General features: G+C 41.4%; 1 protein-coding gene across 2 annotated transcripts; it reads left to right on the top strand.

The window, feature by feature from the left end:
• On the top strand, positions 1 to 21953 carry MCOLN2 (mucolipin TRP cation channel 2). Of its 2 annotated transcripts, none has more exons than XM_074876416.1 (14): positions 1 to 165; positions 3597 to 3756; positions 6825 to 6998; positions 10185 to 10329; positions 10694 to 10781; positions 10926 to 11022; positions 11483 to 11582; positions 12159 to 12274; positions 14033 to 14182; positions 15547 to 15648; positions 15754 to 15876; positions 18481 to 18687; positions 20043 to 20158; positions 21481 to 21953. In XM_074876416.1, the coding sequence occupies exons 1-14, from the start codon at positions 116 to 118 to the stop codon at positions 21515 to 21517; spliced, it is 1665 nt and encodes a 554-aa protein (XP_074732517.1). In that variant the 5' UTR covers positions 1 to 115; the 3' UTR covers positions 21518 to 21953. The 2 variants fall into 2 exon arrangements, with proteins under 2 accessions (XP_074732517.1, XP_074732518.1); XM_074876417.1 differs by lacking the exon at positions 1 to 165 and adding an exon at positions 385 to 439.
• Positions 21954 to 23796: the final 1843 nt, after the last annotated feature.

Raw genomic sequence — 23796 nt, 5'->3', positions numbered from 1 at the left:
GCGGCCCGGCCCAGGCCGCTCGGGGCGCGGCGCCAGCTCCCCCCGTCCCCCCCGCCGAGGACTGCCGGAGCCCTGCCCGAGCCCTGCCCGGGCAGCGGCCGAGCCCCGCGGCGCCATGGAGATCTCCCTCAAGTACCTGCCCGGCGGACGGGCCGCCGTCAGCGGGTGAGCGGGGCGGGACGGGGCCGGGGCGCTGCCCGCTCGGGTCGCGCCGCCCGGCGCGGCGGGGAGGAGGTCGCGGCGCCCCTTCGCCAGCGGCTGCGGAGGTGGGGTGGAGCGAAGCGCCCCGGGGCGCCGCTCGGGGCGCGGCGGCCGTGTGGGACCGCGATAACGGGGGCGGCCGGCGGCGGGGCTGCCCGGGAGCGTAGCGCGGCGGCGCTCGGGGCCGCGGCCGGCGCGGTCGTCACTCGGGCTCCCGCCTGGGGGTTTGCCGCGCCAGGTGGGTGCCCCCCGCCTCACCGCCCGGGGGGCTTTGTCCCGCAGCGCCGGCGCTTCCCCGCGTGTCGCGCCGTGTCGCCGGTGTGGCGGCGGTGGCGGGAAGCCGCCGTGTGCCCCCGCTCCGGCCGCTCGGGGCAGCGGGGCCGGTGCCGCCCCTCCTGCGGCGGCGGCTCAGCGGTGGGTAACGGCGGCAGCGCTGTAAAAGGAGGGTGGGTGGTTTTTCTGCTCAATTTCTTAAGAGTTCCCTTTCCCGAGAAGTGCCGGGCGATGGCCTCCGCTGGGCGAGTTGCGAACTTAGTTATTAAGAGCATGAAGGTGAAGCAGGGGGTTGCCCAGCCTGATATGGAGAACTCAACTCGGTGATTTTTTTTTTTTTTCTTTCTCTTTTGTGCGCCCCAACACCAGGTCAGTCTCGTTAATGCCTCTTGAGGGTGTAGAGCTCAAGTAGGTAAACGTTCCTGATGCGGAGCGCTGATTGACACTGTTAGTGTTGCTCCTGTAGTGACTTATTTAAAAAAAAAAAAAGTGAATCTGTGTTCTGTACCTTTTTAGCCACTTGATTCAGTGTTCTTTCTGCTAGGTGAAGAGCTACGTGTTAAAAGCGTGTTTCCTAAGTAGGTAACTGTAAATTGTAGTCATTACTCTTGAAACCTCTTTTTTGAATACTGAGCTTTAAAGTGCCTCACTACAAACCATTAACCGAACAACAGATTGTCCTACCAGATACAGCATCGCAATGGTGGGTATAGCAATGCAGCTCTTAGAATTGAATTAGTAACAATTATGATTTGTGAAACACGACACTTAGTGACACTTAGATGTACATTTAAACATGCATAGTAGAGTTAGTCCTCATTCACAAAACGTGGTTGTGTCTTTACAAATCATACCATGGAAACCTATTGAGCGGTGTTTAATTACACTCCTGTGTCTGAATGGAATTGCTTTATTACTCTGTCTTGAGCTAGGTGCTTTGCTTGGATTATTTTTAGATTATTAGGCTAATAAACAATTCGGTAGAACTAGATGGTTTTAAATGCAGTAAGTCACTGTTAATCACTCAGAGCTTTTTAACTTTTTTAATGCTTTGGTTGAAGCTTCTAGTTCTGCAGATTTAATGCAGTTTATTTGGACGTTATTTTGAATCTATCCTAGAAATGAATGGATTAGAAAACAATTGCTGTATTTCACCTATTGCCAAATGAATTATTTCTTAAATACTACATCAGACAATGCCTGTTCTCTATTGGAAGACAAAGCCCAACAGTGATATAGGCTTGAGTGTCATCTCTTCCTCTTAAGCTGAAAAAGTATGTTGCTTTTCCTGGCTGAATTTCCTGCTCACAATTTCTGCAGCTAACGAAGCTAAAGGCGTCAGTGAAACTAATCCCCAGTCAGTGGAATTAAGTGAGGGTTGTGTCAAAGTGAAAGTATTGTTGTTAGTCAATACTAAGTTTTTAGAAGAGCTGTAAGGGCTTTAAAGACAGCTTTGGAAAAAAACACAGTGTCTTCCATGGTATGCATTTGGATATCAAAGGAAATAGTGTTTGTTATAAAGTTTGCTGTTTGATTTTGAAGATCTGTCACTTTTGATATGCTTGTATTGGAAGCTTAGGAGAGGATTTTTCTGAGGTCTTGGAGTGGTTCTTATGTCATACTTTCATGCTTTAAATCTCGACCAGATCCAGCTTAAACCTGCTCCTTTTCCTCTTTCTTTCCCACCTACTCCTATGACTTGTACTCTGGGTTGGGTCTTGTTCATCGTGTACCTACACAAATGCTTCTGCCCGTTCAAGAGAAGCTGGTACAGGAGCAGCGATGACTTTAGGTGTCAGTGCAGGTTTGATGTATATATGTACCTGTTCCCTTAGACAATACTCACAGCTATAATTATCATGTTTTTCTGTCAGATGTGTTTACATTTTAAAATGTTTTTACGTCTTAAATATTATTAAAACTAGTCCAGTATGTTTTTATTATAAATTTAAATAGGGATGTACTCTACACTTTACTTTTCTTAAAAACTTCCCTGTGTTTTTTCTGTCTCAAAACCACCATCAGCCTAGCTTCCATCATCTTCATGAATGATTGATTTAAGGCTGTGTAATAAAGATAACCTTTGAGCTTCTAATGTTAAAATAGATTTTTTTGTTTTTTCACTTATGAGGAAACACTGCAGTGTTGACTTTGCCATGTTTTTTAACTCTTGTGTCTCTTCTTGTGAGATAGCTGGTTCTAGCAAATCAGATGTGCTTTGTGGTCTGCGGTTTGGGCTTAAATACCTGTACACTTCAGACAGATGAGGACAAAAGAAGTAAGAATGCATCTGAAAACTTGGAATCGATGCTTTCAGTTTTGACCTTGAGAGAAAAAGTTATCCTTTATAAAATTTGGAACGTGGGGAGTAATTTTCTGGATGGTACATGGGACTGATAATCGGCTTATGTAGCCAGTTTCAGATATGATTGCTCTACCTTAATATGGAGGGAGGAAAAAAATTGTAACTTTGGTTCTGATCTTTGTGAAGTGGGAAATTTCTGACAACTACAGTACTGGAAAATGGGGTTAAAAAGATTAGGAGAAGGGGAAAGTTTTCAATGTCCTGTTCAGCTGAGGAGAAACTTAAAGTGATTTAAGACACTTAACAACAACAGTCCTCTGTGCTTGTTCCTCAGATTTTTACATGGCCAGATATTTAAATAAATAAATGCCTATGAGTTTAGCCCTTATAAGCTGCATGTTCATAACAGAAGCATGCTGTGAAGCCTGCTCTGGTTGTTTAGTCTTTAAGACACCTTTTTCTGGTGCTAGAATTTGGGTTATTCAGAGAAGTGTGTTAACAGTGGCCTCTGTTTCAAATATTTAGTTTCAAGAAAGAGATAAACATAGACTTGCTATTACTGTTACAGATCCTCTTATTTAATGCCTATTTCCTGAGAAATAGTTGTGTAAATGTTGTGTTTCAATGATCTAATGTGATTGAATGATTTTTAATTATGTGATCTTAGGGAAATATTTCTTGCATTTTGGTGTAAGACAAACAGAAAACTGTTACAGACCTTTTATGTCATGTGGTGATCTGAGGTGAAACTGCAATATGAGGAAGTTGTCTGCTAAAGCGTTCTGTTGGTTTCTAATCAATGTATTATTTATGGCAGAAATATGATGGCTCAGTCAGATTTAGATCTAAAAGAGACGGCTCTGAAAGAGGATTTGAAGTTTTACTTCATGAACCCATGTGAAAAATACAGAGCAAGACGTCAGATACCATGGAAACTGGCTTTGCAGATTTTGAAGATACTGATGGTTACTACACAGGTAATCCTTCCTCTGTTTTTACTCTCAGAAAGCATAGCAGTGATGTGCAGGAGAAGCAGGTCTGTGGTTCTGGGCCTTTGCCATACCTGGATATTTGTTACTGACTTGAACTTCATGCTTCAGTCCAGAAAGAAAAAATACTATGAAAGGTGTGTCAGGGGGGAAGAATAACATAAACTAAAGTACAAAAACCTCCAGGAGATTTTGGGGCAGTATTTCACTAGGTAATTTGCTGTTTTTAAGAACACTTTAAAGCAAATTACTCTTCCCACTAAATCACACGCTGTCTTCAGGCTTGCTGTCCCAGTACTGCTCTGTGTTCTCCTTCCTGTTACATTCATAGATTATAGTTTCACTGGACTGTTTCAAAAGTGGTATTTCTTGAAATCTAGTCAGTAATTTGAAATGTACATGTTCAATGTGAAAATGCTAGAGTCTCTGGTGATGATGGGGATGACTGGGCTACAGGAATGGGATGTGCCCCTTGCTTCTGTCATCAAATGATGCATTTCAAAAAGTCAGGTACTTAGGTAGAGGCCAAGAAGAGGGTGCTTTTTAAACTGCATTGGTATCGCAATGTAGTTGGTTAGTTTACAGTCCACTAAGAAATGGTGACTGGAGGTCCAGGTAAGCATAACAGGACACATGTATAAGTAGAAATTATTTTTCTGGACCTTTGAAATGCAGGACTGACATCTGACACTTTGCAAGTATGGCTAAATACACAATTCCTAAAAACATGCTGAGTTGAAGGATTCCAGGTTTGTGTTTGACTTGCCTGCTAGAATGAAGTGTAACTCCAGCTTATGTGTCCCTGTGTTTTACTGACTGCTCTCGCTCTTCGTGTCCCCACTGGAAGGACGTGGCAGGCTCTCTGGCCCCGCTTGGCAGAGAGTCCAGCCTCTGCTGCGGCCATGCCGGAGTCCTGACAGGGCTCTGTCTGCAGGTGGGAGCAAGATGCGGCGATCAGCCTGGCTAGGCAAGGCTAGCTGAAGTAGGCTATTTACACTGGTGCTGGCACAATTGCTGCCTGTAGTGCCGGAGCTGCTGAGAACAGGGAGCGTATTAAGGTGTGGGGGGGGCAGAGAGGCTGGGCAGTGCGAGCACAGCACAAGCTAAGAGGACCGGTTGCCCCCTCTTTACTGGCAGCTGCACCTCAGATGTGGGTTATTGAACTCTCTTTGAAGACAGGGCAGTAACCTTGTGTGAGTAATGAGACAAAACAAAACTTCACATGGCTCTGAAAAGGTTTCAGTACTTCCAATCTATCCTAACCTACTGACTTAAATTCTTGGAGAGTCACTTGTCTGCTGTCCTAGTCACCCACCACCCTTTGTGAGCAGAAGGGCTGCTCTGCTGCTTGGCTTTCAAAGGCCACAAGATTTTTCTGGATTGCTGCTTAAGATTTTTTTTGTAAGTCCTGGGTCTTGCTCAGATCGCAGGTAGTTGGCAAGAAAAGGAAAATAGTTTCTGAAGGAAAATATGTTGCTGCTCTGCAGGAAGGTGAGCCAGTAGTAAATGTGTGACCTCTCTGTATTTCAGAGTGAGGGCAAGACCCTTGAAAGACAACCTAGGAATAAGTTAAGCCTCCTTTTAGCTGCTTCTGCCTGATGCCAGCCTGTTAGTCAGGATACCACAGCAGCAGCTGGGGTGTCTGTGGGTATCTATGCCTGACTGAAAAGCAGAAGAGGCTTCTGTCCCAGTACATGGAGTAAGTTTTATTCCAGTGCTGTGCTGAAATCCCCTAGGGAGTCCCCTGAGGAAACCCTGCTGAGTGTGTTTTATTTCTCTGTATGGCAGCTGGAAGATCCCTGGTTTTTTAGAGGTACTAACTAGAGTGCTGCAGATTTACTTGTAGCACTCCGTGGGTTTTTTTGTTTTGGATTTTTTTTTTCCAGTCAACTGAAGATATAAATAGTTGATTTAAAACTAGAAGTATGAAGATTCAGTTCTTAATCTGAAGACTGTGTACGCCCAGCAGACCTGACATCTCCATCTCTCCGACCTGGCTATGACTTTGCTGTACAACCAGACAGCTTTGCTCTAAATAGCCCTGCTGCATGTATTCTTTTAGCCTGGCCCAGATCTAAGCAATTACTGTCTAGGACAAAAGATTATGTATACCAGTGAAGGGGGAAAAAAATAGGTGTGCTTTCCAACTTCCATTGTTTTGAATGAAGGAATTTGGATGTTAGTGGAGCATGCCTGTTTGCTTTGGGGGGTTTCTAAGTTCACAGTTCTTCTGGTTGCAGTTTCTCACTCTTACTACTTCCACATTCTACCAGTTTCTTGTGGGGCTTGGAAACTCCATGCAGTACTGAGACAGTTTCACATTTGCTATTAGTAAGCAGTTTAAAGCTAGCATGAAGAGTTAGCTATTTGGGGCTTGGGATATCCTTCTACTACTATGCTTGTGAAGAAACTCCTGTTGCTTGATTTTTTTCAGCTTCTAGGCTCCATTTTTGTTCTCCTTGATGGTGGTGGCAATGGGAGCATCCATATGGTAGGGCAACACAAATCCTGAGTAGTAACTCTGCTGTCTGCTGCTGCTTTGTATTATAGCCTCCTTAACCAGCACCTGGGTCAGGCAGGTGGTGCTTTTTGTTGCTGTGTGGTCCCACATAGGTTTGCTCTAATCTTGTGCTATGCCAGAGGTAGGAAGAAGGTACAGGGATTTGTCCCGTAGCAAAGCAGGGTATTTCTGGGTTGGCAGGCTGCGCTTGTAGGTTAGCTTGTCTGCCCTTTGCATCCTCAACAAAAGTTTTGGCAAATTCCAGTTAGAGTTGTTGGTCCAGGATGTGTGAAAGGTGGCAGTGATCTAGCTGCCTGTTGCAAGTTCTAGAATCAGTGGGAGGCTTTGATTTCCGTTTCTCTTACCCTGCATGTGCTAGCCTTGACTTCAGTAGTCTTATGGCATTAGTTAACAGATTCTTTGCTCTTATTGTAGCAGAGTTACAGCAACAGGCATGTTTCTGTTTTGTATTTATTATAATTCAAAGCTGTTTTCAAAAGGTTGCTGCTTGACCAGTGTTTAAAAAATCCAAATTTGTTTTTTTTTCTCTTGTCAGCTTATTTTTTTTGGTTTGAGCAACCAGTTGGTGGTGTCATTCAAAGAGGAAAACACTGTTGCTTTTAAACACCTCTTCCTGAAAGGCTATTCTGGAGTTGATGAAGATGACTACAGCTGCAGTATATATACACAACAGGATGCTTATGATAGCATTTTTTATATTATTAATCAGGTAAGTGTGTGTGTTTATAATGAACAGTGGTCAAAGCCAAAGCTATAGCTATAAACATTCTAAGGTTCTGGTTTTCTGTCACCATTTTGGATTTCAGTTTTGATATATCAGCGTAGGTGGGGCATCCTGAATTTCATGTGTAGATGTCTATATTTTTGTCTCTTGGAGACAAATCTAAACCAAAATTTTGCTCAGTGCATAGTACTGAAATCCAAGAAGTTTGAAGATCAGTCACCTTGCATGAACTGGAACCTTTGTTTAGGTCTTACTTTCAAGAGCTATGGGTCTGAATATACCTATGCATGGTATTAAAAAAAATTTTTGCTTACAGCTATGCTGAATTGCAGCTTTGTAGTGAGTGCCAGAGGCCTCAAAATGGGGAAGATGGTACTTCCAGGAATGTAGGGGCACTTGCTTTGGTTAGGGATGGTATTTTAAAGAACAGTCCCCTTTACAATCGTGGGAGGAAAATGATCTCTGCTGTGCTGGACAAGGCCAAGACTCTCACTCCTGGTGTGTTAAATGAGTGTTGAAGTAGTTTTCTCAGTCTTCCTTTGAACTCTCAATATTGCCACTACTTCTGCTATAAACTGTGCTTTTTTTTCTTCCTTGCTTGCTTTGTCTCCCTTTCCTTCTTTTGTAGGCACTAAGGCTGAAGTGAAGCCCAGATAGAAGACAGTAGAGAAATAATAGCTTTATATCCTCAAGAATCAGCCAATGTGTGATAGAGGCATCAGAAAAAGGTCACTTCATAAAATGTCTATGTTGTATAAATGTAGACATATCCTTTAAGGAGGTTTAAACTTGTGTAATCAGGGTTCTTTAGAATTCTGTGGTGTTCCTGAGGCTATTTTTATCACATGAGACTTAAAAATGTGTGCCTGCAGGTGAACGTTATGACTGGTGTTGCTTTTTGGGGGTGTTTTTTGTTTGTTTTTTAAAGAATGCCTTCTAGGAAGAGAAAAGCCAGCTGGCTCCTAAGCAAAAAGCATTGCTTTTTTGTCTTGAGATGGGCAGCTAGAAGCCATAGGTTCTGTTTTTTTGTTTTTAGCTTTATTTTGAAATGTGTGGTTTGTGGGGGGGTTGCAGGGGTGGGGCAGGCAGAAGGATGTGATATTACAGAAGATGGTAATAATGCACAACAAAACTGGAGTTGTAAAAATGGAATTTTAGACTTTGTATAATGTGCTACTGTGATATTTTCACACTCTCAAAAAACCCCCAAAACTGAACATACTTTCCACTTGGAAGAGTATACTGCTTTTCCTTATTCCTCTCCTGGGTCCAGTTTCGAAGCTTCTATTACAAAGAAGCCGTGTGGAGTTGTTATGCTTATACCCTGCCTGTGGCAGAGTCTGGAGGACCAGGATGTTTTGCTGGCTGCTCTGTCTGAGGCTGCTTAGAAATGTGTAAGCGGGATTTTTGCTCTTACTGTTTTGTAGTGGTGTTTGAAAGTGGCATGTGAGTAACCCAGAGACACATGTTACGCTGTCAGGAGGGCAGAGCCTGAAAGCACACGTGGACAGAGCACCAGCTGTTAGATGCAGTGGTCTGGAGATGTCCTCAGAGGGATGTGGAGTTGTGACTAACTACTGTTTCCACTCACTTGACCTCCTTAGTCAGACTTGGCTTCCTTAGTTTACTTTAAGATAACATTCTGACAGGGTATGGAGACCGTGCTTTTCTCCCAGGTTGTCTAATCCTGTTGCAGTCTCAGCTGTGAGGAGTCAAAGCAGCATTGCAAGGCAAAGCTTTGGATGGAAATGTTCCTGTTGCAGTTTTTTTGGACATAGAGCATGTGGTTGGTTATGACCACTGGGTCTTTGTACCCCACACATTGGGCTAGTGGCCTAATGCCCATAGGAAGGAGGAAATAGGATGACACTAAATGATGCATAATAACAAAATCTGTGTTTAAGGGGAAGAGGGTCTAATCTGTATCAAAGCCAGCTGAACAGGTTTTTTTAAGGAATGGGAAGCCTTATCTGACTTCCCACATTTATTTACTTCAGGCTTCCTGGGAGGTAAATGCTTCCTTCAGAAAGGACCAGTGCTGTATGCTGCCCTGAGCATTACCAGTAGGTGAGGTGATAATAAAAAGTAATGAATTACTAGATGTTTATGCCTTCTTCCTCGAAGGGCCAGGGGTTTATATGACATCTCTTGGACAATGCTAGGTGGTGCTAAGCTGAGCTGGCAGGCAGCTGTTGTTCAAGGTTAGTCATTGATCTCCTCAGCTGTCCAGGAGTCAAGAACAGGGAGAGCTTTGCCCCAGGGGATTGCCTCGCTTGTGCAGGACTAGAAGGTGTGACTCCAAGGATCAGAGGATATATTTTGCTTCCAGCAGACACCAAGGACATGTGGAAGGCAAGTGAGGAGAGGACTGGCCTTGAATAGAGTTCTTCGGTGGTGCTCAGGGCTGATCCATGTATGGATGATGCTTGGCTTGGCATAGCTTTATTTGCTTCCACTTCTAGTCCTTGCTTTCAAGCATATCTTATGTGTGAAGGTGACTTGTACTGTATTTAGAGTAAGTGGAAAAAGACAGTGCCTTCCTCACGGGCATGTTTCCATTTGCTTCTGTGCTTGTGTAAAGCAGGCAGGTTACATCACTTTTGGAGGCTGCCTGAACTCTGTGTATGTTCCTTGATTGCTGGTTTTATAGAGAATGCGTGGCTTCCCTCTTCTATGGTCACACAGGGAGCAACTTTGGTTTTACTCTTGGGGTGGATTTCATAAGAACCATGACTTGGATTGTATGTAAAGCAATTAGGTTTCAAGTGTTGTGAAAACTAACACCTTCATGAGATAAATACATAAGATATCCCTGGACCATGTGTGGTAGTAGCAATGCTGCATTGAAGTCACTGCCAGGCATCTAATCAAAAGCTGCTGGCTTGCTGTCTGGCACATGGGTAATCATTTGCAGGCAGCCCAGTAGGTACGGGGCTTCCAGTCACTGTATCACCAGGATGCCAGTCACTGCTTATGAGTGGCCAGCAGCCGTCTTAGCTTCCCATGAGATATCCACTCTGAATTTTATGTGAAAGTAAAGATTTTTGGCTTTTGTTTTTTTATGTAAAAAGCTATATTTGATACACATAACTTTGAGATTGCAAGTTACTATCTAATGCAAGAAAGACTACTACCTGTGTAACTTCTGCTTCTGTTTTATTTTTAAACTAGTACATGCAATTAAAGAACATATCCCTGGGGACTCTTGGTTATGAACATGAAGGATCAGGTTTAAAAATCTGTAAACAACAGTACAAGAAAGTCATGATGCTTCCTTCCAATGATACACTGAACATAGATGTTTCTACTGAAACAGGTATAGTATTGTACTGAAAACGTCTTGCTGTGGAGTACTTATAGTCTAATGCTAAATCAGTAAAGTGTAAAACCAATAACTTTTTGCATGGCAATCATAGAAACATTAACATGCCTTTTGCCTATTTCCTTCTTGGTTTGTAGTACCTGCCTAGAAATGGCAACTGTGTAGCCTATAGGAAGCTCTTTTCAACTGCTGTCATTAGTGGGTTGTGGGTGGGTTTGTGGTTTTCTGTTGTTGTTTTTGTTGTGTCATGGATTGTCATGTCATCATATTGTCGTGTCGTGTCCGTCTGTTATCTCAGTTTTATGCTGCTTTTTATGTGAAGCATTTAAGATTACAGCTTTTCCTTTTCTCCTCCCAGAATGCATCTTTTTTAAGCCACAGGAGCTAGCTGGTAAGAAGGCTGAACTGAAGCTGAACTCCTCTTTTTTCAATCTTGAATTTTACAGGTAAAGCTGTGGTGTGAATTTTTTATTTTTAACTTCTGCTTTCATGTAAATATGGTGAATTCTGAGTTGTGCAATTTCCTTGCTTTGTGTATGTATGTATTTTTATGTGTATTCATATATTTATGCACTTTTTAAAACATTCAGGCTTATACAGGTTGAAATCTCCTTCAAGCTGAAAGGCATTGCTTTACAGACAATCCATGCCCGTGAATTGCCTGACTGCTATGTATTTCAAAACACTGTAAGTAAATATGGGGTATGGCACTTCCAACACTGTATATATAATAAGAGCTTAAGCTAAGAGGTAGATATCATCCTTATATTTAGACTGCAAGTGAAAAGCAATTGAGCATGTCTTGGCCCTTACCCCTCCTTCCCAAAGGTTGCCGACGTGGTGTTGTCATGGGACAATATTATTTTGTATTATATTCTAACTGGTAAATTCATAACCTGAGAAGGAGATGAGTAATTTCTATTCTTCTGAAGGTTAAACTTGGAGTTTGGCTTCTTGGAATACTGCTTTTTATGCTATACGTGACATGTTCTCAAATTATGTCTACACCAACACTTATGGTGACAGCTTCCTTAAAGCTTACCTGACCAACAAATATTAATGCATACTACGTCAAAGCACTTAGCAAGATTTTTTTATGGAATGAAATTTCATTAGTCTTGTTTCTGATATACTCTTGTGTTTCCAGATAACTTTCAATAATAGAGCCCACAGTGGAAAAATCAAAATCTATTTTGATAGTGATACTGATATTCAAGAATGTAAAGACTGGCACATATTTGGCTCTGGTAAGTATGGTGCATGTGTGTTTGCATGATAGCAGTGTTACACATTTCCTCCCATCATTTCCTCTGCTCTGTAACAGTCTGTCTAGCAAGACGTTCCCCATCCTTTTCATCAATTGGTATGAGTAAGCCAAGGAAGACACCTGATGTGGATTCACATGATGGTTTCTAAACCTGTGGATGAAAAGAATACAGAAAGTCAAATAAGCTTCCGATTGCAGGTCATTGAATGAGAAGTGAGGTGGGATTTCTTGTTTGGATTTAGTCTAATAATGTTAGTATGGACCAAAGTCTGCATTTCTTTTACCCCATGTAGTTGTAATACTGTTGGAGTACAGGTGTACAGGTGACCTTAGTGCAGAAAGGGGACACTTGTATTAATATACCATTTCTTGTTTTATTTTGAAGAACTTGAACATGCTTTTCATTCTTGTGACCCAGTCTCCATAGTTGCAGAGAGAGTATTTCTTATAACCCATCTATTTATGGGGTGAGAGTGTACAATGACACTTAGCAGCAATTTGTGCTCAGAGAGATGTGAAAAGACTAACTCTACTTTCTTTCTATGACCCTTTACAGTTCTCCAGAAAAACACTCAGTATATTCTAATCTTCGATGGATTTGTCATTTTAAGTTGCTTTGCTTCTCTCATCCTCTGCACACGATCCATTGTTCTTGCCTTGAGACTACAAAAAGTAAGTACAGTGCTCATAATGTCAATGCTTATTTTGTCTGTGTCTGGTTTGCTGCTAGTCAAGTGATATGTTTTGAAATATTGGGTAGTATATCTGTTGCAGGATGTTCCTCTCTTACTGTATCTCTGCCTCTAGAAAGGATGTGTAGAGGTCTGATGCAGAGTTGCTAGCTGAATGGGTTTTTACTTCTGTTTGTGTAGTGCTGTAATACAAAGTATTCTGTTCTACCTCTTGAGGGCAAAAGGAGGAGACTCTTCTTTTTTTTGTCCAGGACTTAATTTTGTCCAGGATTTTACGCAAGAAGACTTCTGAGTCTTTGTGCTGCTAACAGCCAACACATCCTGCACCTTCAAAACATGAATTCTTCCTTCCCTGGCTTCAGAGCAGAATTCCCATAGGAGTCTTGTCATAAATTAATGCTTTAATGAACATCCCTCAAAGCCAGCTCTAACTGGAGAAAATGTAAAGCACGGTCTAACTCTGGCTGGATTTTTTGATCTTTCTGGGGCTGAAACTGCTCTTTTTCAGTTCATCTATCCTTCTCCTTCCACAATTGCTGATCACCATCTGCTGCACCTTCTTCCCTGCTCACCCTCCTTTGCAGACTGAGACTATCCCTGTCCAACTTCATCTCAAGCTGCTTGCAAGCTTCATGTAAGCAGACTTGGCTCTTCTGGTTCAAATACTGATGCAGAAACACAAGCTGGGCCTGAGATGTGCCAGCTTATAACCATTAATTGATACAAACTTTGCAAGCATGTGGCTTATCGTAGTTGGAAGAAGAGTTCAGGATAGGTAGGATATGAAAGCACAGATACTTGTTTATCTTGTTCAAGATACCCTTTTTGTAGCTTGTAAACAAGACAAGGGTGAAGAGGACAACAGTTCAGCAAAGGCATTGTCAAACTGCTGTCAGGAATAGGGACATCAGCATTTATTCATGAGCAAAAAGAGCAAGTGAAAGCAGATAGGTAGTGTTGCGTGTGGGAAGTGATATTGTCAGCTCTACTGGAAATAAGAGATCTTGCCTTATAGTTGTATTTGAGTTATTCTCTCTTTCACTCCTTTAGTTGGGTGGCCTTGCTCTGTTGGAGGTGGATAGAAACTTTTGTGAAGAGGGCTAAAAAGGGGATAACAAGCCATAGTTAGGCTAGTGGGGATTGGTTATGAAGTCAGCTGTTCTGTGGAAAGTTGGTTTTCACTGGCCTAAACCAATCTTTATTTTTATTCCTATTTCTGTTGCTACTGATGTGGTGGTTTAGCCTCTGCCGGGGTCTGAGACCACGTGGCCGCTGCCCCTCCCCCACAAAGGGAGTGAAATACAAAGCCCCAAGACTGAAATAAGGAAAGGTTTAATACAACAATGCAATAGCAACACAACCAACAACAACAATAACAATAACAGTAATAGTGATAGCAATGAACAGAGCAAAATAGCTACCAAATACAGCAGTTTGAAGCACGATGTACAAAACCACGAGTGCACCGCGCTCCGCGCCAGGAAATGTGACCTGCCAGGATGTGACGTCCGCATGGTATCTGAATAACCCGGCTAGAGCTCCCCCCCACTGCTGGGGAAACTTAACCCTATCCTGGTTAAACCAGGACAACTGAGAATGAATTTTAAGCTATTATTCCAGCAAACACTGTAGGAAAAGGGGGTATGTGAAACGTGAGCATTGCTATACTACAGGGACATCTGTATGTATTTTTCGTCTAAGGTGACCTGTAACTAAACATCTAAATGCTTGTCAATAGAGATTTGTGAACTACTTCTTGGAGAAATATAAGCGTCACGTCTGTCACACTGATCGCCTGGAGTTCATAAATGGATGGTATGTCCTGGTAATTATCAGTGATGTGATGACAATCATTGGGTCAATCCTAAAAATGGAAATAAAAGCCAAGGTGAGAGTTTAATACTTCAGATAAAATACTAGTCTTGTTACAACCATGTGTAAAATCTTTTTAACTTGGGGACAAATAAGAGTGAGCTATCATAGTCACTAGTAATCTTGTTTACTTTTGCTAGCTCTTATTTCTTCATTTCCTAATACTAGTTTGACTGATAACTGATTTCATTCTTCTTTCCCCAAAGTCTTTCAGTAAGACCATGTGAGCTGTTTAAACATCTTATTTCCACAGTGCTAAATTCCCTAATCCCTGGTATAGGATCTGTGGGTAGACAGTTCCTAACAACAAAAAAACCCCAAACAACAAACAACTTCAGTTGTGTTATTTCTGTAAGAAGTAGTAGTACATATTGACAGGGAAACCAAGAGGCATCCCCTTGGAAAACAGGGGTCTTAATGGCTTGTGGGAGTGGAAACATGGCTGTTACAACTTTTTTCCTGGCCCATCCAAACTACAGGCACAGATAATGTCACCTGCTAGTCCTTCACCTCTGAGTCTGGGCTTGCTGAAATCAATGTGTTTTGTCCAGCTGGCAGCTCTTCAGGGTGGGTTTTTTTTGTCTGTTTGTTTTGTTGTTTTTTTTTTTTTTTTTTTCTTCAGTAGAGCTGTATGTCAATAATTCATGTGTTCACAAAACTTTGTATTCTGGGAAACACAGGGTAGGTAGAACGCTGCTCCTGCTTTGTGTGTACTAAGGCTCAAAGGGCAGATGCCCAGAGTGGTCTTCAGAAGAAGGACTTGAGAACCTCCAGCTATATGACAAGGTGGGGGGATGAGGGTAGAAAATCTTGAGCTAGATAGGTATCTCGTGCTTATTACAACCAGTTCTAGCCTTCTAAAGTAAAATGCAAGTAGACTTGGTTATAAACTTCACTGGTAGTAAAAACAATGTTCAGGCTCTGAACAGCTGGCAACCAGTTCAGAGATGTAAATGCACATAGCATGGAAAGGGCTGTAGTCCTGAGGCTCACTTATCATTTAAATGATGGCTCATGTTTTACTAAATAGTGAATGAGAGCTTGTTTGTCTAACGATAGCATATATTAACCTTTTTAAAAATAAAAATATGGAGATATTCAATCTAATATTAAAACTGTCATAACCAAGGTAAATGTTTTAGTTCTTCATGCAAAACTACAAGAATATCAGCATAGATGTGCTTTCATTTGCAGCACTGTTGCATTTGGGTGATCTCACTAAATAACTGCATTTCACTTTGGTCTGATTTTTGTGATGTAGCAACATTCTTTCGGTATTGTACTGCCTTGCTTTGTTTGAACTGCTGAAACTTGAATAGCTGTCAAGCTGACATACCTACTGCTTTAACCTGACTACCTGCTCTGTTTGGATCCCCTCAGAACCTCACAAGTTACGATGTCTGCAGCATTTTACTTGGAACATCAACTTTGTTTGTCTGGGTTGGAGTCATCAGATACCTGGGATATTTTCAAACCTACAATGTAAGGCAGGAATCAAATATTCAACAACTAAAGCATATGTCTGTCGCTTTTAGGTCTCTCTAACTTGTGGCTTCTTCCCCTTCTTTCTTCCACCGTGACATGTAGGTGCTCATTTTAACTATGCAGGCGTCACTGCCCAAAGTGCTAAGGTTTTGTTGTTGTGCTGGGATGATTTATCTTGGCTATACTTTCTGTGGTTGGATTGTCCTGGGACCTTATCATGAAAAGGTATGTACTTCTTTTCTGGTCTAACAATGTGTGAATATATGTGTGTGTATAGTACCTAGCTATCACAACAGAAATAGGTCTTAAATTCGTGTTTTTGTTTAAACACGAAGAACATGGGAGTGTTTCTCATTCCCTGTGTACCTCCTGCCACTTGCTCCGTTTAACAAAATAACTGTATTCTTGCTTTCACTGTGTGCTTGAATTCAGTGTAACCTCAAACACAAGGCTGTGTTTGTGGTGAGTGGATGGTTTATCCAGGCAATGTCTGGCTGGGGACTAGAGGTAAATTGGTCTGTTATCTCTTTCGCCCTCTTCTGGCAATCCCAGTTCAGTTGGGTTAGAGGCACTAGTTCACTGTTGCTATTTCTGGGAATCTCCTCGACTCTGACTTTGTTTTTCTAAATCTTTCCTGTGCTATGTAACTTCAGCTCCTAGATTTTGACTCATAAAGGGGTGGATGAATGCTTGTCTTGTTTACTTTACTTCCTGTGTGTGGCTGTGTTGTAGGGTTTTTTGTTTTGTTTGGTGGTTTTTTTTAAGGCAGATATCAAAATGTGTGCCTGTTGTGTCGTCTTGTCTGAAATGTGGTGTACCAGTAAGGCTTTGTATATTCCAAAACACAAGCGAAAAACCCCCGCAAAGCTTGTTTGGTTTTTTTTTTTCCTTGACAGATGCTTTATGTGACAGTTTGAAAAAAGGCACATTCCTGTTGTGATAAGTTCTAGATGTCTGTTAATCAGTAACAAATGTATGACTTCTGATTCTTGATTTCTGGTTGCACACGGTATATATTGTAACAGAGACACATGCTGCAATGCTTGCTTACAGCTTCTTGCACCCTCAGAGCTCGGATTTCTCTAACATAATGTAATTTCTCTCCTTTGAGAAATGTAGGTATTCAGTCTGCACATATTCTAAATTGATGACAATACATTTCATGGGGTGCTGGATGCTGTGGGATCCTCAGTCATACTAGAGGCTCAATTGCTTATAATGGCATAGCATAAATACTGTTGTAGCTTCCCTGCAGCAAGTACATTAATTAACTGAGCAAAAGGAAGTGTAGTCAATAACATGCTTACTTATGAAAATGTTACCTCTTGCTAAATACCACAGATCAATGTCAAGGAAAGCAGCTGTAGTGGTGTGGGGGTTTCCCGTTCTGGCAGTTCCCCAGGACCCCACTGGAAGGCAGCGTGGCACTGCGCAGAGCAGCCGGAGCCCAGGGCTGGCTTCGCAGGGCTCTCGGGCTGTGTAAGCTGGGCCTGGTGAGGAATGGAAAGAGCTTTCCCTGCTCTGCAGGTACACAGGATAGAGGTCCTTATTCAAAAATTCTGAAGGCCTTAGCTCAAAAACATAGAAATACATTTGGGGTTTTTTTTTCTTTCTACTACAGCCAGAGAGGGAGTGGGAATCCTGCATTTCATGTTAATGTCCATCCAGGGGTTTATAGATGAGCAATCTTTAGTAGGTTTCTCTCTGTACCCATGCATCAAAACTTGTGGGTTACTCAAGAGTTACCCATGCCATGCACCCTTTCTCAGAAAATGTGCTGCTGGGTCTCATAATGGCTTTAAAAATAAATAAAAATAATAAAAAAATAAGCCACAGGTAAGACCAGACCTGCTATTCTGTGCAACAGTATGTTATCCTTACAAACATATGCCTCTTGACATGCTGTTTTCAATATAGGACTGCAATTCAAGTGTGTGTAGTCATGTTACTTCATTGATAACAGCTACGTTAAAACACTGTGCGTTAATTCATATTGTCCAATAAAGTATTGTTAACAAATCCAGTTATTTGGAGGGACAGAACGATAGTGGAAAGTGTGCTTACTTAGTTGCTGAATGGAATTTAGCCTCAGGGCATGTTTCAGATTGGGGAAATGGAGTTAGGAATTTAAGAGGATGTTCTTGAAATGAAACTCTGATTTTTGTCCAGGGTGTACTTAGCTTCACAGTACAGCTATAGCTTTTACCTACAGCTCAGGGTTTTTTTGAATGACAGATAAATGATGTTATCACCAGACCAATTTAGTTTAGACCATTTCAGCTGTGAAGGCTATATGTTATCTCTGACTTTTTAATACAATATTGATTAATTACCCCTACTCCAGTAACTCTGCAGAGCTCTAACCAGAGGATGTGGCTTCTGTTCCCAGCATAGTGCTGCTGATTTACTGTATAGATTCTGTGAAATCGCTTTATCTACCTGCTTTGGCAAACAGACTGGTATTTTCTTGCAGGTCTCAAAGAGCTTAAAATTCAGTAACTTAAACTTTCCGTGGTCGTCCGTTACTGCCTGTTTTGCCTGTTGAGCATCATAAGTTTATTTCTTTATTATAAATCTTCTTATTTCTGATGTCAATGTATAATGCTTAGCCAAGATTATATATCTACATGGTTCTATAACTGACATGTATGTTTTGGCCTGAATGTACAGGGAAGAAAATTTGGTAACATTTGATTGACTGGGTTGGATTTTTTTCTTCTGCTATGAGTAAAATTCTAAAAATTACTTTTGTTTTTATAACACTTTTCCCTTTAATCTGGATGATTCATCTTCCAATTCTATTAATAATTTGTACTCGTTATTTTCTAGTTTGAAGATCTGAACACGGTGGCTGAATGTCTGTTTTCTTTGGTCAACGGTGATGATATGTTTGCAACATTTGCTCAAATCCAGCAGAAGAGCATGCTGGTGTGGATGTTCAGTCGGTTATATCTGTACTCCTTCATTAGTCTGTTTATATACATGATCCTCAGCCTTTTTATTGCACTCATTACCGACTCCTATGATACCATAAAGGTAAAACGTTTTTTCTTCCCATTATACTTCTAATCAGTTTTGTATTCATTCTTGTTAATCACTCAACACCATACTACCTAGTGTTAGTTATGATGACTGATGAGACTATTAAAATCTTTTTGCTTAGTCTGTGGTGAAATTGGGAGGATGACTGGGTAGTCATCCAAATGACTAAGCAATAATTGGTTTAGAAAATTATCCTTAGTGTGTCCCTGTTTCTTATTCTCTGTTGCTTTATCTGGTTTCCAAAAGGTAGCAGCTAATGGAAATGTAAGTGGAAAGATGAGTGGAAAGAGTCAATTTTTAAGAATAGTTACACCGAACCAGATAAGTCTTGTTTGGAGCGAACGTTTCTTCTCGTGGCACCAGAAACTGAGGTCAGGGTTTGCTGGCATCTCAGAATATCCCCTTGGCAGGAGTGTGGCAAGGGCCAAGCAGATAACTCATTTAGGTGTTCAGCCTTGCTTAATGTGCTGCTTGGAAATGTGTGCTTAAAAGAAAATGTCTTCTGAAAGACCTACTGCTTCTTGTTCAAGTTAAAATTGTGCCATCCATTTCCAGTATAAACTGGCTGAATGTGAAATGAAGTTTTCAGTAATTACCTTTTGTTCTTGTCCTCTAGAGCTGTCTCTCCTTTGTGCTCCTGGTAGCTGCAGTAACCAGTGGGAAGGCAATGTGGATCATGCCTTTTAGGTTGTCTTTCTTGTCTTAGTGTCAGATAAATAGGCCAGCAGAGTAAGTCTAGTCTGACATGAACCACAGCTTCCAGACCGAGCAAGAGCTTCACTTCCTAAGCATCTCAAAATACAACTTAACTGTCTGTGCTTCTGAGTTTATTGGATGTCTGACCTGCAACACAGGGTTTTACTGTTACTTTTCTGTCTGAACACTTTATGTGGATCAATGGGGAGCCATTTCAGTGTGCTGAACTGGTTTTGCAGAGCATTTCCTCAGCATGGCAATTAGGGCCCTTCAAATCCAGCATTGGGGTTCATAGGGAAGATGAGCCCAGAGCACTCAGAGAGCACAGCAGCTGATGTGAACAACGAGAATCAATGCCAGTATGACTGAGATCATCACTTGCTTGGTCTTATGGACAGCAAACAAAATGTAACAGAATCTGTGAACAATATGAATTTTATATCACTTAGATTGCTTTCTTCCACCAACTACCTATGTGGTGTTTCTAGGACAGGATTATATGATTTTTTTTTTTTTTTTTTTCCTCTTCCTCAAGCAATACTGAACAAATGAACCAAATAGTTGATTTTGGCTATCACACTCCAGAGGAAATTTAGAACACTTCATACCCAGTAACTTCTCATGTGTTGTAAATAAAATGCTTTTTCTTTCAGAAATACCAGCAAAGTGGGTTTCCAGTAACAGATCTACATGAATTCCTGAAAGACCAAGGCAGTGTTGCTTACAGAAAAGAACAGACTTCCATGCCATTCATCTGCTGCTGTAGGAGGTCAGTAGGGTGTTTTTAATGAGTGTTTTTCTTGGAAGTACACCAGTTAGCTTCTCACTGCAAAGTGCTGTTTCACAAATGCCGGAGCATCCAGAATTCAGCTCATGGAATATTTGGACTCTGTTCCTTTTGTGCTTTACTTGGTGTTAGATCTTTAGTTTGTTGATGATGCAAGGATGGCCGTTCTGAGCTTAAATGCTTTTAAGTGTTTTGCTCCTATGAAACTGCCATGCAGAAACTGGTGGAATTTGATGGGAGGACTGCAGAGTATAACGTGGAACTGCCAAGGAATCAAAAGCAAACTAAGTCTCTGCTTCTTAAGGTTTTGCAAGCCTTCTGTTTCTAAAACACTTTTCCACTAGGCTGGGGGTACTAGCAGAAAGTAACAGGATGTGATTCAGCCCAGGACCAGCACTTAATCCCAAAGCTGTGCTGTGTCTGTGAGGCAAACTGGTTCAATATCATCTGTTAGAATATTGGAAACACACTTGTAAGTGTCTGGTTGCCATCAAACTCAAGCCTTTGGAGGTCTTAGTGGTCCTTTTTAAGCTGGTGTTGGTGAGAGACGAACATCTCACCTGGTGCTTGCTGGTCTGGAAGTCTGTTCTTTGAATTCTGTTTCTGAGGAAACCTAACACACCTCTGAATTCCTGACTGAGAGTGGAGGCATCTTGTCACTGTTCTGAGGCAGTCCAGGAGAATTCCTGCTCGAGCACAGAATGGTCGTAGGCACCGTGCAAGTAAGCCAGGCTATGGGAGAAGGAATAGAGCTGAATGTGAACACTGGTTCAATCCCAACTGGTGTAATAAATCCTATTTTAGCAGTAGGATATTTGTCTACTTATATACTGAGGCTTTTGTAAAATGCAACTTTATACTTTTGATGTACTCTGGCAGAGGGAAGCCTCATAGCCAAAAAGGAGCATTTGAGATGATGATGGGCAGGTATCCCAGCAGTTGCTGTGGTCACTTGAAAGCCAACTAGTTAGTAAGAACTCCAGCCAGGTACAGCTTCAGGTTTCACATCCAAGTCATGTAGGATAAGAGATTTTTGTCTGCTTAGGCATAATAAATATGCTTTACTGTAATACGCTGCAGAGAATTGATGGCACAAGCCTGGTAGCTGGAGTGAAAATCTAGAGCTTTTGCTACTATAACAGTTTCTGCTTGATTGTCCCACTGCAGATGTTGGAGCTGTATGTTGAAATGGGAGAGCACAGAACAGAAGGATCAAAACTCTCAGTTTGGTTTTGTATGGGTAAATGCTTTGTATTACATTTCTTGCTGAATGCAAAATTGTGGATTTTTTTTTTCTTTTGCAGACAACAAAGTGATGACAACTTGATACTTATTAATTGATGATTATGTGTTGAAATTCACCACTAATATATGCAAAGAAAGCATAGTCATATGGGGAAGAATAATTCTCCAAATTGCCATCAAACCCGCTCTCTGGACCTGCCTCCTTGTGAACAAACTAATCTTACCCAATTAAGGTATTGGGGGAAGAAAAGCTGCTAATGTGACATCAGCTGGCTGGCCAGGAGAGCCCAGAAGATGTGTCTGGAGGAGAGCTGCGAAGAAGTCTGTACTCTTGCCCTAAGTTCTGTCACATTAAAGAAGGGCTGATCCATGAGCATTGTCTGTGGGAGCTCTGTTTGCTAATCACCTCTAGGAGGAAGGGAAGTGGCCCAGAATCAACTGTTGATAACAAGAAAAAGAAATATATGAAAATAATTTTTAAAAAATAATTCCGTGTTAAAAAGTATTAAATAAACTCCTCCCTTCTTGACTACTTTTTTTCTCTTAGTGATGCATTCAGACTGTAATTTCTACTTGGCACAATTGATTTCCTTAAAATGGATTTATGTAAAACTACAAAGCTGCACAAAAGTGCGAAGTAATTGCCGTTCTCCATCTTGTATATAATTTTAACACAAAACATCTATAGATCACAGTCTTTTCTTTAACAGCTTTACTAAAAACAAAAGCAGTTGGTTATTCTCTTTTTTTTTTTGCTGTGAGTCTTTTCTATTATACCCACAATATTTGTGTTGACATAACCTGGAGGACAAATTCAGGCAAAAACAATGCTATGGAGTTGACCTGCCTAATTACTTTTATTTCAAGCACACATTAGTTGGAAGAAAATATGTAACAACTGAGTCTAGCAGTTGGTTTGTTCAGGTGACTTTCTAGGTAGCTTTGGGAATGTCACCTGTAAAATACTATATTTTTCCCTTTTGATCTTTATAAACTTTTTTCAATGAGAACAGAGCACTTTCTGTAGCTTTAAAGCACTTCCAGAATAGTACAGCATAGGTGTTACCAGGCACTTCTGAAGACTTTCAGTGGTCCTGACTGCCCTGGGTTGGGTGGACTATTACATTAGATGCTCCACTTCGAATGGAGCTATATGCTCCCTAAAAAAGCTGTCTGTAGCAGACAATGTTCGCTTCAGTCAGCATGTGTTGGCTAGAACTTGATCTTGGTACATGTTCTTTACTGATGGTGGGCTCTGCAAGTTCTACCTTGTTAAGTGTTTCAAATGGGCAAAGGCAATTTGAAATACTGCCCTTGTATGAGTGAGTGGCAGCTTTTCTTTTTTTTGCCCCCCCCCCCCCCCCCCCCCCCTTGAGAAACTGGAGAGTGGGAAAAACCAGTGCTGGATTCACACCTTTTTTTGGTAGGTTGAAAACCACTTTTCATTTTTTTAACAGGTCTGTCTTCATTTTCTGCCTCTCCACTGGGATGTTTAAAGAGAGGTTAATAACTGCAGCTTCTCCAGCAGTGTTTCTGGCCATTGGGTAAGAACAGTGATAACTGAAGTCTGGAAAGATGTACTGTTCAAATCTTTCCTGCCTAGTATTTGCCTTCCTGATAATAAGTACATTTTTGTTGGAAATTAGTGCCATTTTGTCTTGCTTGGGCTGTAGTTGGAAGTCTAGAAGAGATGGTTTTCATGTCTGTTTCCGTTCATCCAGGCTCTGCAAATTTTAATGCCTCTCTTGCTGAAATGTCTCTGGGCCAGAGAATCTTCTGCCCATCCCAGTCTGAATAATGCCTTGCTGTGGCCTCATCTGTCAGCTTGTGGATAAAAATTAAATTTCTACCAATTTCTACCAATAACCAAGACTTAACACTGTTGGCAAAGATTTTCTGTAATTGTCTTTTTATCAAGTAGATGGTAATTGTGTGATCTAGAACAGAGGATTACTGTCTCCCACTCAGGACAGAAGAGCCAATTTTTCTCCTAGTGTTCATGTGTAGGCTTGTTGGGGTCAATGATAGTCATTTAGTGCTCTGGGGCCCTGGATAATCCAAGTGCTCTTCTGCAGACGGCAGAAGTGATCAGCATTAACTGATTGCTAGCAGAGTTTCTTGGTCCATACAGTGTGCAGTCTTTGTTACATGTAAGATGCTGGTGTTTTCAGTGTTTGCTGCTATTTCACAGGTAGCTTTCTGGAATGTCTCTTTCTAAATCAAACAGTTCCCTAGTAAACAGGACCAAAACCCAGCACATCTGAAAATGAATTGTATTTTCCTTACTGATTTACCTTCTGCCAGTACTTATGGAAATCTTACGTTAGAGACTTGAACCTAGAAAAAGCAGATAATTAATGCTATGTTAGTGGATA

This window comes from Strix uralensis, chromosome 8 (assembly GCF_047716275.1).
Source record: "Strix uralensis isolate ZFMK-TIS-50842 chromosome 8, bStrUra1, whole genome shotgun sequence".
Taxonomy (NCBI): domain Eukaryota; kingdom Metazoa; phylum Chordata; class Aves; order Strigiformes; family Strigidae; genus Strix; species Strix uralensis.
Note: the sequence above shows the minus strand (reverse complement) of the source record. Positions and strands in the feature narration are given on the sequence as shown.

Bases quoted from the DNA above. Each gene is read 5' to 3' on its own strand.
- MCOLN2 (XM_074876416.1), top strand. From the start codon at position 116: ATGGAGATCTCCCTCAAGTACCTGCCCGGCGGACGGGCCGCCGTCAGC. The intron at 6,999-10,184 runs GTAAGTGTGTGT...TTTTTAAACTAG, and splicing joins TTTTTTATATTATTAATCAG to TACATGCAATTAAAGAACAT. The intron at 18,688-20,042 runs GTAAAACGTTTT...TTTTTCTTTCAG, and splicing joins ACTCCTATGATACCATAAAG to AAATACCAGCAAAGTGGGTT.